General features: G+C 42.1%; 1 protein-coding gene across 1 annotated transcript in view; it reads right to left on the bottom strand.

The window, feature by feature from the left end:
- PLB1 (phospholipase B1) overlaps window positions 1-13,719 on the bottom strand; it is a 76,588-nt gene that overhangs the window by 35,179 nt on the left and 27,690 nt on the right. The window contains exons 13-17 of the mRNA XM_054993242.1: window positions 12,434-12,538; window positions 11,135-11,230; window positions 3,974-4,042; window positions 1,306-1,386; window positions 1,041-1,107 (exon numbers count right to left, since the gene is read on the bottom strand). Coding sequence (XP_054849217.1) covers window positions 1,041-1,107; window positions 1,306-1,386; window positions 3,974-4,042; window positions 11,135-11,230; window positions 12,434-12,538 — 418 coding nt within the window. The remainder of the gene's footprint in view (window positions 1-1,040; window positions 1,108-1,305; window positions 1,387-3,973; window positions 4,043-11,134; window positions 11,231-12,433; window positions 12,539-13,719) is intronic.

Below are 13,719 nucleotides of genomic sequence, written 5' to 3'. Positions count from 1 at the left end.
ATTGCTCAGCTTAGCTGAACAACTTCAGATCACCATCATTCCAAACCAGAAGTCCTTCCTTCTCATTTTTCTAAATCTTTATTTCGTTAGGTTTTCACAACTATTGTAACTTTTTGCTATCCCTTTATAAAAGTGCTATTAGTGGAGAGGTACCTCCGCTGTCTCAGGAGTTGATTGTCATCCATAGTCCTACTTCTAAGAGTCTTGAGGTATGCCAGTTGCTTAGTCTTCAGCCTGTCACCTTATGCTCCCCTGTCTTAAGCCACACAAGGCTAGTCCTGCAGTGAAGGCTGCCAGTCAGTTGGTGCTTTGCCTTTAGGCAGTTGACAATCTGGCCACTAGTCATTTCTTGCCATGGCTGTCTTTTCCGTAGTACATTGCTGGGTTTGCTGGGATTGCCATTGTTCTGGTTGCTGGTCACAGGGCCGGCACACCCATTGAGGCCAGGTAAGCAGTTGCCTCAGGGTGCGGGGCGCCGGAGGGGGTGCCGGAGGGGGTGCTGGCGGAGGCACTGGGGGCGGGAGCGCGTGCCACGGAGCTGCAGCCTCCCAGCTCTCCTGCCCCGTGCTGTCGCCACCGCCAGCACATGCCCCTGGCTGGGTGCAGCAGCCGCATGCAGGTGTCTGGGGCGGCGCAGGGCAACTGAGCGGGAGAGCTGGGAGGCCACCCACTTGCCGTCCCAGCCGCCCACCGCAGTAATCGGACTGGCTCACGTGCACGCCCATGATGACATCACACATGATGTCATCACACAGGCTGGTGTGTGTGCGCATGTGCACCTGGTCCACTGGCCAGCCGCAGGTGCCGAAAACCCTGGCGCTGCTCCTGGCTGGTCATCAGACTTTCTCACTCCATGTTCTCCTTAATGTACACTATGTTGATCTGAAGTAGTCTGTCTTCTATTTTCTATACATCAATAAGAGACACCTCCTAAAACAGGTTCATATAATTATGTGTACAGGCACTCTTGGGCTTACTGAATTCTGAGAACTCTTTGACCTTCAAGATTAATTGAGCCGGTAGAGGCCCAAAATCTGTACCTGAGCTTGGAACTGTGTTTGAAGGGCTGAGATCACCACATGGAATGCTCGTCCCAAAGCTCAATCGCTGTAAAAAGGTACAGAAAGATGAATTACAGGTGGCCACCAGCATCCCAGCAATGACAAATATGTTCTATTCACAGACTGGATGAGAAGATTTTCCCCTTAGAAAATAAATTCATAAGAAACACCACATTCTTGTGCCAAATGCTGCCTCCACCACCACCTGAATAAGAACATACTAGGCAGCAAGTACTTTCCATACCTGAAATGCTATTTTTGTCTGTGGCTCCATTCGGAAAGATGAATAATTGCTGTTCCTGTATGTAAAGAAGTATGGATGCTCCTGCATAGATAAGATGATAAAACTGAAAAATTATTACTTGGTTGAAGCCAGCAGATTACATTTCTTTACCAATTAAAGCAGGGGTGACCAATTACTTTATTTTCTGGGACCATTCTGAACACCAGAATCAGCCATGGGCCAGAATTTAATTATGCACAGCTTCATAAGAGAGTTGCTGTAGCACGGTGGTTAAGTGGTTTGGCTGTGAATCAGCACTCTACTGGTTCGAATTCCACTCCTGCCATGAGCTCAGTAGGTGGCCTTGGGTAAGCCACTCCTCTCAGCCCCAGCTCCCTAGCTGTATTGTGGGGATAATAATAACACTAACTTGTTCTCTGCCCTGGGAGGGGCACGAATAATATTAATATTATTAGTAATTAATAGCTCCTTCCTTTTACAATACAGCAGCATGGGAGCGCAGTTGAAAGTTAATTCTGGCTAAAAATATGTGAAAAGTAAGGCCCTGAGCCTATCCATGTTTATTCAGAAGTAAGTTCCACAAAATTCTTAAGTTCTCTTTTCTTTATTATATGATCAAAAACTTGACATGGAGAGCATTCCTATGAGGATGGCCAGGGCATGACATATAATGTCAAAGAAATGCAGCATTACTATGCAGAATGCCTCTCTCTCCTTCTTCTGAAACAAATTCTCCATGTGAAAAACCAGATGAAATTTTTACCACATCTTGAGTAAAATTTGGTGGAGTCAGTGGGGTAGAATAACAACACTTCAGGGGTTGCTATTTCATCTATATGATATTTATTTAAAAAAACAAAGATTAGTGCAGGCAACAACTACTAACCTTTCTTCTTTGACTTCACCCAGTCCAGTCACAATCAGCCCCAAATATCTGGAACCTGCTTAAGGGCAGTTTGGATGATATTTATACTGCCCCGCTACTGACAAACCAAGGCTGTTTTCACACTGTCTATAAATCGCGGGAGACTCACGGAAGGCTGCTGGCTTTCTTGAGAGATTTTTGACAACATCTGTTTACAAAACGCCACAAACAGTGATTTATGGCATTTTGTAATCAGATGGTATTAAAAATTGTGCGAGGAAGCCGGCAGCCTTCCGTGAGTCTCGCCCAAGTGAAAACGGCCCAAGTTATCCACATTGCTTCTTACCTCAATATTTCTTGTATCTTTAATTCCAAATTTAATAGTGACCTATTTCAATACAGCTGCCCATATCTTCACATCAGTCCTTCTTTACTGTTTGTCTAGCTAGGGTCTTCATGTATAAACAGAGGGCAGGACATATGGCTTTACATTTACCTAACAATAAATAATTACAAATTAGGGTTGCCAGCTCCAAGTTGGGAAATTCCTGGAGATCTGGGGGGTGAAACCTGGAGAAAGTGGGGTTTGGGGAGGGAAAGGACCTTGGCATGGCATAATTCCATAGAGTCCAGCCCCCAAAGTAGCCATTTTCTCCAGGTGAACTGATCTCTGTGGCCTGGAGACCAGTTGTAATTCCGGGAGATCTCCAGCCACTACCTGGAGGCTGGCAACCCTATTACAAATATATATTAGAAAGAATGAGATTTTTTTCTGGGAGAGAGGGGAATTTTAAAAGCCATTTAAAGAAAATTACATATGCAAATGAACAATAATTTAATTGCTCCCCGCATCTGTGGAAACAGCAACTCTCAGGCAATTTTACCAAGTGACCTTCAAGTCAGTTTTCATAGTTCCCACAACTAAATGTCATTTTTTTAAAAAAATACATTCGTTGGTCTATTTGGTTTCAAAATGACTCTCTTTCATTTGCATTACCATACTAACAAAATATAGAAGAAATAAATTACAGATGAGCAAAATAGTGTTAGCATCACTTATAAAAACTACCTGCAGCCTAATCCTATGAATGTTTACTCAGAAGTTCCCAAGTAATAGGCAAAGGAAGGCTGCAGCCTTAGACTGATCGAAACACTTGCCTTTAGGGCCTTTTCAGCTCTTTTGAAACTAAACATAAAGAAATTAAAAAGTACATTGAAGTAATCGCCCAACACCAAGACTTTCTGTCCTCCTTGCAGCACTAATAAGCTCTCATCTTACAGAACTGAGTTCATTGTCCTACTTTTTGTTTAGTTCCACACATTTTATTGATAATCAGAGATGCGGCTCTCAAAGACTGTATTTTGTATTTGAAAGCCAGAGTGATGTAGTGGTTAGAGTTTTGGACTAGAATCTGGGAGAACCAGGTTCAAATCTCTTCTTTGCCATGGGAGCTCACTGGGTGACCTTAGGCCAGTCACACACTCACAGCTTAACCTACCTAACAGGGTTATTGTGGGGATACAATGGAGGAGAATTATGTAAGCCACCATGGGTCCCCACTGGGGAGAAAGATATGGTATAAATAAAGGAAATAAGAGGACTCCCACTGCCATGAAGGACCACAATCATATTAACACGTAACGGCCACAGCAGTTCAACATTTGTTCCCTGAGGAAACATTAGGAAATATGTCATTCTGCAATATTTAGAACTGGGTGGGAAAATCTGAGAATAGACTTTCACCTAAAATCAGTCTTTGAAAATGAGAAAAAATAAAACTGCATCTTGAAAAGAAAAACTACCTGAGAAGGACACTGCGCTTTGGTTATCTCTGAAAAATGATAAGGCTGCTTCTGCCCAACTGGTTCCATCTAGAAGAGAAAGTGGAAGCATGATGAGGTTCATTCAGAGTACATTCCTGCTGAATTTTAGTCATAATTCAAAGGAACCAACACTCTACACCTGGGTCTAGTTCTCACAAACAGATGAAGCAGTCAACCTGTGTTTGGACTGTACAACTTCAAACTCCAGGCGGGGGATCATGCAACTGAATGTTTCACCTTGCAGGGGAAATTCCTTTGCATATATAAAATAAACATCTTAGTAAGAACTCTTCTTCTGAACTTCTGATTTTCTATTTCTGGGTAATTCTTCTCTTATATAGAGTAGCATTCAACTATATGATGCCCCAGCTGCAGTTTCTGAGAATTAGTTCTCTCTCCTGAACTCGTCAGATCTTGGAAGCTAAGCAGGGTCAGCCCTGGTTAGTATGTGGTTGGGAGACCCCCCCCCCCAGGAAGTCCAGGATTGCTATACAGAAGCAGGCAATGGCAAACCACCTCTGATGGTCTCTTGCCTTGAAAAGCCTACAGCCATAAGTTGGCTGTGACTTCATGGCACTTTCCATCACCACTGCAAGTAATGGATGATGGGGTAGCCTTGCTGAAGGAGGCTTGGCCTTGCTGCAGGACAAAGGGTGCCTGAAGTGTATCTGCCGGAGAATGGAATTGACGTACTTTGCAAAGGGGGCACCATTATTACTAAAACTATCTTCAAGGCATTGAACACTGCATGGTCTGGATAAGCCCTTAAGACAAAGAATAGATAACATGTTCAGCATTTCATCATTTTATATTTACATAATGTCATGTTTAGATTCCAACAAGCATGGGTTTGGTTAGAGATTTGCTTTCAATCCCTCAACATTTTGAATGCCATCCTGAATAAAACTGTCTTCAGCTGCCCCCCAAAGACTGAGAGTGAGGGTGCCAGGCACACCTCCCTGGGGAGGTTGTTCCAAAGTTGTGGGGCTGCCACTGAAAAGGCCCTCTCTCATGTACCCACCAACTGAGCTTCTTTGGTCTATGGGGCAGTCAAGAGGGTCTCTCACTGTGATCTCAATTCTCATACAGGAATGTATGGGAGAAGGCAGTGCTTCAGATACCCTGGTCCCAAGCCATGCAGGGCTTTAAAAATCAAAAACAACACCTTGAATTGGACTAAGAAGTGCATCAGAAGATAGTGCAATTGCTGTAGTATTAAAGTCACATGCTCCCAGTAACTGGCCCGGACCAGCAGTTTAGCAGCAGTATTCTGCACTAACTGCCGCTTCTGATACTCCCTAAGGGTAGCCCCAAGTAGAGTGCACTGGAATAGCCCAGTCTAGGGTAGCCCACTGGAATAGCCCAGTCTAGATGTAACTAAGGCATGGATCAGCGTAACTAGATATGACTGAACCAGAAACAGGTGCAGCTGGCATACCAGCCGAAGCTTGGCAAAAGCATTCCAAACCACAGCAGCCACTTGATTTTCCAAGATGACTGCTGTGTTGAGCAGCACTCCCAGGCTGCAAACCTGGCTTTTCAAAGGGAGTATAATCCCATCCAAGGTGGGAAATCTCAAGTCTCTGGTATGTCTGACTACTAACTCCAGAGCACATCTGTCTTGTCAAGACTCAGTTTCAGAAGATGGATGCCTGAGAGCTGAGCTCTGTCCCACCCTGCTCCAAGATTCAGTTTCATCTTGTTTACTCTCATCCAGTCCATTGCTGACTTCAAGCGCTGGTTCAGGAGGTTGACAGCTTCCCCAGAATTAGGTGGGAAAGAAAGAATAGGTATCATCCTTGTATTGGTGATACCACAGCCCAAACCTCCCAGTGACCTCTCCCAGCGGCTTCCTGTATTTATTAAATAGCATGGGGAGTGGTTCTTTCAAGTAGCATCTGTTTTCTTAGATATTCTGTGATTAGAAGCCATTTTTTCTTCCAGAACTGTATCAACTTTGCAAAAACTTGTTGTAAGGATTGTATAACTTTTTCAATTAAGCTCTCTCTGGGTGACCAGGATTACGCTTCAGAGACTCCAGCATTTTAGCATACATTTTAACCATGTTTCATTCAAGTATTTCTTCTTTTTAAATTGTAGCTTGTCCCATATTCTACCAGACTAGAAACTATTTAAGTTAACTCATTCACACATCAATTAACTGACTTGTGTGGCCGTTGCTGTTTGGCTACAACACTCAAGATACACTCTAAGTTAAGGACCATGCAACAACAATAACAACAATCAATTTTTGTACCAGAATATTTTATGGATTGAAAACATGGTGAATTCATGCACAATAGTACCATAATTCTGCATATCTGTGCAGTACACCTTCCCTAATCATTGCTCTCAGATTTTCTTCACCACTATATTTCCTACAATCATTAAATACATTTTTGCTATTTTTCAGTATTTAATGTGAAAGAAGGTTGCACACAAGGAGGAAAACCATTTGGTTAAATTATTTACTGAAAATGGAAGATGCCCAGTTCTTAGAGATACTTCCAGAAATATAGCTACAAGAATTTTGGGGAAATTAATCAGATTGTCTATGAAATATACAGCTAATGATGTACCAATAGGCACATTGTACTAATAAGCTGTCAAGTACATTCTGCACAGCCATGTATCATGTTTTAATAAACCAAAGGTTGTGCCCTCTTTCCCTTCTGATCAGTATTCAGATACACCTGAGACAAAATTAAACCAGAAATTAGCTGTAGAAAAGAGCAAGACTAACAAAATTTGTGGCAGGGTATGAGCTTCTGTGAGCCACAGCTCACTTCTTCAGATCAAGGTCAGCTCAAGGATATCTGAAATTCCAAACACTTGGAATTCTGGGAGTAATGATAACATATCTCCTGGAATTTCAGGAGTGTTTTGGGTTTCGGAGAGGTGCCAAAGTGGGGAGGACGGTGGGACAGAGAGGATGCATTCCCCTGATCTCAGCTTTTCCATGATGCATAGGCTCTTTCAAGGACCATTATTTTCTATGAGAAGACCCAGCATCCCAACTTTGAAGATGAGGATTACTACTATTGAAAATAATGGCCCTTTAAAATGTAAAGGGCCAATGTGCCCGTGAACAGCTCTGTGGGTGGTGGTGGTGCTGAAGATGAACCTGGCCTTCCAAACTAATGGGGCCATTATTTCCTATATGAGGTAGACCTAGCCTTGGAGGTCAGGGCTATCCATAGAGTGGCATTTCATTAATGACTAGTTTTTATAATTACAGTTGAAGTCTGCCCTTTTTGCACCTACTTCTTCCTAGAAGGCCCAAGGTATAACCTGATACCAGCACTACCCAGTGCCTATTCAACTGGATGCAGACAACAGTCCTCAAAATTACAGTCTGTAATGCTGGTTTCCTCTCTCCTTCTTCTCTTGCTTTTGTTTTTACCTCCAGTCTGATGAAGGGTTCTGGAGAGCTCACAAATTGTTCGTTTTGGTTGGCCTTAATACATTGTATTAAGTATTATATAACTTTTGGATTTTTCTCAGGCTGCTAGGTTGCCCACTTTGGTGGGTAGGATCGCCAGCCAAATGCTGGCAACCTGTGGGAGGCTGTTGCGGGGGGGATTCAAATCACTGTTGTTCCAACTGCATGATATCACTTCTCCACTACCCCAGAAGCAACATTATTTCATTGGGGTGATGCTAAAGTGACACTGAAACTCTAGAGCCCATTACCATAATATGGTCTAGTTTTTATCAGCTCAGATTTGTTGTCATTTCTTTCATGACTGGGGGCCAATTCACCCATTACAATCCTTGTGTCTCCCACATCTTGTTGCTAGATGTTGTGTGGGAGTTCCATGCTTGGAAGTTAATTCCCAGGTGCCTGAGGGCCAGGTGTGTGGAGGCCTGAGATTTGTAGGGACTTGGCTCAAACAGAAACCATAGCACTTGAAGAGATGGAGATCAAGCTTCCCCTGAACTGATTTTTCCATCCTGAAACCCCCAAGGGAGCCAATATTTGCCCCACTAGGGATATTTATGTATAAGCCTATCATATTTTTCAATGAGGTTCTTTCAGTTCAGAAAAATGGCGCAGGAGGGGAAGTCACACCATAGTCCCAATCCTAATCAGACTCCCACTTGCCTTGGAATGATATTCTGATCATCAGTCTCCTAGATCATGTTGGGTGGTAGGTCTAAGAAGCATTTATTGCTGTAATTCATATTTAGTGCTCCCAACCTCTGTCTTGCACTAGTTCTCATCATGATACACTTGTATTATTTTGCATTAGCTAGTGAACTTTGTAGCAGTGTTCTGATGAGAGTAATAGTCTCCTTGTCAGAAATGTTGATCCGATAAGTGCTTTTAAAATGAATTCTGACCATATCTTGCATGTTATCTGACCTTGCATAGACTATAGCGAACCATCAAACAGAAATAAGAGATAAGATATGCCCAATGGTATAAACTTAATGCAAACTTTAGACCTGTTCAGATAATGCCTTCTGAATCCAAGAGACCCTGTTGAAGATAGCCTGGGAAACAACTCTCCTACGCTGCCACCTCTCAAACACATTCACAGATAAAATCTGACAGACATGACAATGTGGGACAATTCAACTGTTTAGCCAAGAGGATCAAATGATAGGGATTCAGGGGAATTAACAAATTCTAGAGAAGAAAACCAGAATGTCTAATTCATAAATGTGCAAGTTCATCCCTTGATGACTGCAGCTCCCCATGAGGACTTCTAGGTGTAAATGAGCCAACCTAGATATCAGAACAAACACTTCGAACATGATGCTTTTCAGCTGAGTCTTTCTGCATATTTGGCATCAACTCAAGTACAGAGTGATCATGGGGTGAGAAATCAAGCAATGTTTATGTCAGTATTTGAACTGGCTCCCAACATAAAGATCAAACCAGATTAAAATTTTAAGAACTCAAGAGGAGAAAATATAATGTGGAAAATGGCCCTCAATCTATAACAAAATCTTATTTTGGTATCTCTTTTGTAATAGGTTGCATTTCTTATTGAGTTTTTGAGTACAACATGTAGATTTATATCTTGCAAGACCTTTTTAAAGGGATGAAAGGAAGAGAAGGAAGTGGCTTGGGAAATGGAAATGGCATGTTTCCCAAGTGATCATTTACCATGGTTCATATGTAACTATATCTTATTCTGGTCATCTGTATCATTCTACCCAGGCTTTTACCATAAGGCTGTCAACTCCAGGTTGGGAAATTCTTGGAGATTTGGGAGCCTGGTGAAGCCATGATTTAGGAAGATGAGGGACCTCAGCAGGGTATAATGCCATAGAACATACCCTTCAAAACAGCCACTTCTACAGGGGAGCTGTTCTCTGTAGTCTGGAGGTCTGTTGTAATTCCACAAGATTACCAGTCACCACCTGGAGATTGGCAGCCCTGTTTCTCCCACATTTGGATCAGAAACATTGGGAAACAGGGAGTGGGAAATTCTCTCCTTTGAAAGGATGATGAAGACTGATTTGCCAAGATATAATATGGACACTGTGAACAGTTAGACTTGTTAAATCTGCATTCAATCTTTCATAAGGCTCTTTGAAAACAGACAAGGAAGATGTGCACTGTAGCTTTGGAAAGGGAGAACACTGCAATTTTGGTTTTAAATAGGTTAATCCAATTTTTCCTTATTAATGGATTTGCAGTTCATTCTTCAAAACACATAAAAGAGATTGATCAGCTTGTCTCCTGTGCTTTTTTTAAAAGTCACACTTTCATAGAATTCAAGTGCATGTAGCTAACAATCCCTTCTCAACTGCCATATATCTTATCAGAGCATCTGACCTGCCATAAAAGAAGAGCAAAGACAAGACTTTGACATTCTCCTTATGAGTGTTCTATGGAAAAAGGGGAGAAAGATCAAGATAACTGAATGCAGTTCTTTTAATCCAAGGTTGCCAACCTTGATTAAAGTTTTTAACTCTTGTCCTTCCATAGAAGACATGGGCGGCATCAAAGTGAATGGTGAGTTAGAACACATCCTGGCACTATAACTGCTGACACCCCAAATATTTGTATTATTAGGTAATGGCCTATTGCAACGAAGTATTTATTTTCTTTTTCTCTTTGCCAGATGTGTGCATACCCACCATTCTGGCTTTTATAGTGTAACAGCTTCCTTTCCAAATAGCTCCTGCTTCCATTTGTTCTCATTTAACTAATTCAGGGTAGCGCCTTGAACAATGGGGAGGGCTTAGAGTGTTATTCAGTTATTCACATCTTACTGTCCCTGTACAGACTATGTCACAGTCGCAGTGTAGAGCAGCAGGCTGAAATTGGCCATAGAGTTGAAGCCCATTCAGCCATTAGGCTTCTTTAGAATGATGTTGAGCCAGCCACTACTTCACAAGAACATTATGATACTAAAACATGCAATAACCCCGCAAGCCTGAATTTTCCCTAGAAGCTAAAATGACAAAACTGAGGCTATCATACTTTGGTCACATTATGAGAAGACAAGATTCTCTGGAAAAGTCAATAATGCTAGGAAAAGTAGAAGGCAGTAGGAAAAGAAGAAGACCTAAAATGAGATGGCTTGGCTCAATAAAGCCATGTCCTCCAGTTTGCAAGATCTGAGCAAGTCTGAGCAAGGACATTTTGGAAGTCTTTCATTCATAGGGTCACCATAGGTTGACAGCACATAACACACACATACATGCCATCTTGAGCTCTTCAGAGGAATGGTGACAGCTAGATGTGATAGAGATGATGATCACAGAAAAGGTATATGCTTTCAATGACTTTCTATTTGTCCATATTCCCAATTAGCAGGGAAGGTAGATGCCATCTTCTTGTTCCTGAACATTTGGCTTATTTATAATATTTCTAATGAAGGCTGCATATATAGGCTTCCCAGGTGCAGACCAGGCCCAGGCCTGCTTACATTCAGCAAGGCTGCTGTATCATATAGGATTTGTAGGAGAAAGGACAGAGAGAACACCTTTGTTTTCCTGCAAATATGACACACCTCATTTCAAATTCTTTCTCAACCATAAACTCAGACCTGATTTAAATGTGATGCTGATGAGCAGAAGAGATTCCCTGTGCACCTTTGCACAGTTTAAGCTTCCCAAGTGTGGAAGAAGATAGATTTTTGCTGTGCAAGCTAATCAGTAAACCCAACACCTTCTTACCATGTTGTTCCAGAGTTCTACTCCCAGAGCAGAAAACTCCTTTCTTGAGATTTCTACTGATGTCCTCTTTGGGGAATTGACATTAGCTTTCCCATTCTGCAAGAGAGGGAATATTTGAATTGCATTTGAATGGCATATGATTTAAAGATGGCTTCTCATTTAGAAGTATGACAGCTTCTCATTTGACCTATAAGAAAGTGAAAATAGACACCAAGAAGAATCTGTTCATAAAATAATTACAGAGGAATGAAAGAGAAGGGAGCCACAAGAGAGCCACCATTTCTACATGTGTAAAACCAGAATAAATTTGTACCATGATTATTTACTGTATGGCAAAGGTTTTACCAGGTTGGTTGTCAATTTTTATGAATCCTTGGACACAGAATCCTCATGAGGCCTCTCCATCACAACTCTCTTATAACAATAATCCTCCTCACACAACTCTTTATCTCCCCCCTCCCCACTTTTTTGTTCTCCCCAATTATGATTACAGTGGAGGGAGCAAAGGGTGACCCTCTTACATGCCTTTTAACTCAAAGGCGTAAGCAGGTTTAAAGAGAGCATTACATCCAGCACATTTCCCAGCAGGAAATGAGAAATTGCTCCAGAGGCTTCTGTGGCAATCTTCCATTTCCTGGTGGGTTGGTTGCCTGCAGGAGGCAGCAAAATACACATTTTGGCCGTTTCCAGGTGGCTTACCTGCACCCGGGACGTCGCGCCACATTTCGGATCGTGCTGGGGAAAACGCGATATTTCGCTTTTCCCCAGCACGATCCGAAACGTGGCGCGACGTCCCGGGTGCAGGTAAGCCGTCTGGAAACAGCCTTTGTTTGTGTTCTGCTTCCTCTACAGTTGTCAAACATGGCTTTCATTGAGAAACAAGAGATTGACCTGACATCTCCAGTTGGAGGCGGGATCTGTGCTGAGTAGTGGGCCTCAGCAAGTGTCCAACCATGTCCATCCCTGACACCAGCCCTGAGTTTAACAACATGGCACCCAGGGTGTTCAAGATTTTGTTTCAATACTTTTTATAAGTTCTCTTGTGTAAGTTCAAAGAATGTTTAAGTTGTTTAGATGAGCAGGTGAAATGTTCCCCCCATTTTTTTATGTGGAGAAATGTTCAACTCACTGGCATGTTCCCCAGTGAAACGTCTCCCTACCACAATAAGGATTAAAGGAACCACATTTTAGTGCTTCTGACCTCCTAGTGTGGTCGAGTCTCTTTTTTCAAGGTAGAGATAATTTTCCCCCTCAAACTGCCAAATGTGATGCAGATCAAAACTGTCGTAATGCATTTACCCTGGTAAGGTGCCTTTCTGCTTCTTGGAGAGAAGTCTGGAGGACAACGGTGAAATCATCCTTCTGGTCATACCGCCTAGATGCCAGCAGCTTTTCCAAAGTATCCTATGCAAAAGGATAGTCATCAGTTAGTGGAATGGACTGTTTTCCATAACCGCAAAGAACACAGTGCAATTCACAACTTTGTCCACGGCTTAATGAATTTCAGGAGCACATCTCGTTCTAACAAACCAATATAATCAACTTACCTTACTGGGCAGTTGTGAGAATAAAATGGAAAAGAGAACAATATAAACTGTTTTGGGTCTCCTTTGGGGAGAAGGGGGGAGATAAATGAAGTAAAATAAAACAAAATCTCACATGTATTCCAAAATAGTAGAGTCCAGTAGCATGACCATGACATATATCTCAGTTAACTAATACTATTAATAGCAGCTTTTGCTTCCACCTAAATCATCTGGTGTTCATCAGAACATAGAAACAGTTAATCAGAATGTTGCTTTCATTAGATGTAGTCGACATGGCACACATCCTCAGTGTTCCCCTGAAAGGAGTCTCTTATGTATCTGGAACAAAATGTGGAGTCCTGAGGATCTCATGCTTCCTATTTTGAACATACAGTGAGCTTTTATTCTATTGGTATTATTAGAACAAGTAGCTTTCTTTAAGCCAGGACCAAGGGTTCCTGTGTAATCCACAGATAGCAGTTCCTTCTGAGCATGCTAAGAACTGGATTTGTATGAGAATAATGCATTGAGAAGTAGTATGGTCCAATGGGCTTTTATCAGGGAGTCTTGGGTTCAAATCCAACCTCTCTGCAGCTTTGGGTGAGCAATTCTCATTCTGTAAAATGAGTGTAACCATAACCATCTTTACTTTGTTTAGCTTAGCTGGGAGGAGTGAGGTTAGTTTAAAGTTTTCATGAGCCAGGATACACTCTGTTATTTCACTAGTCTAATTTGTTATTAGACTAACAGTGTTACCCTCTACAATGTCCTTCTATAATCTTCCCTCATAGCTCATGTCTTCTGTCTCCATTTACCTTGACATGAAACTTCAAGTTCTTTCCCAGTCTGAAACTCAGATGCAGCATACAATATGAAAATTTGACAGAGTTGCTGAATTTGTATAACCAATGCACTCTGAAAGCGAATTTGGGGGGCGGGGTGGATGGGTGGGTGGGAGGCAAGAACGTACACAGATCTGTCCCACCCCTGCACCAGGCAACGCAAACACAATGAGTCTTAAAAGCTATAAAGTGACTGCCATCTACAGTGAAATTACTT

This window comes from Eublepharis macularius, chromosome 1 (genome assembly GCF_028583425.1).
Source record: "Eublepharis macularius isolate TG4126 chromosome 1, MPM_Emac_v1.0, whole genome shotgun sequence".
NCBI lineage: Eukaryota > Metazoa > Chordata > Lepidosauria > Squamata > Eublepharidae > Eublepharis > Eublepharis macularius.
Note: the sequence above shows the minus strand (reverse complement) of the source record. Positions and strands in the feature narration are given on the sequence as shown.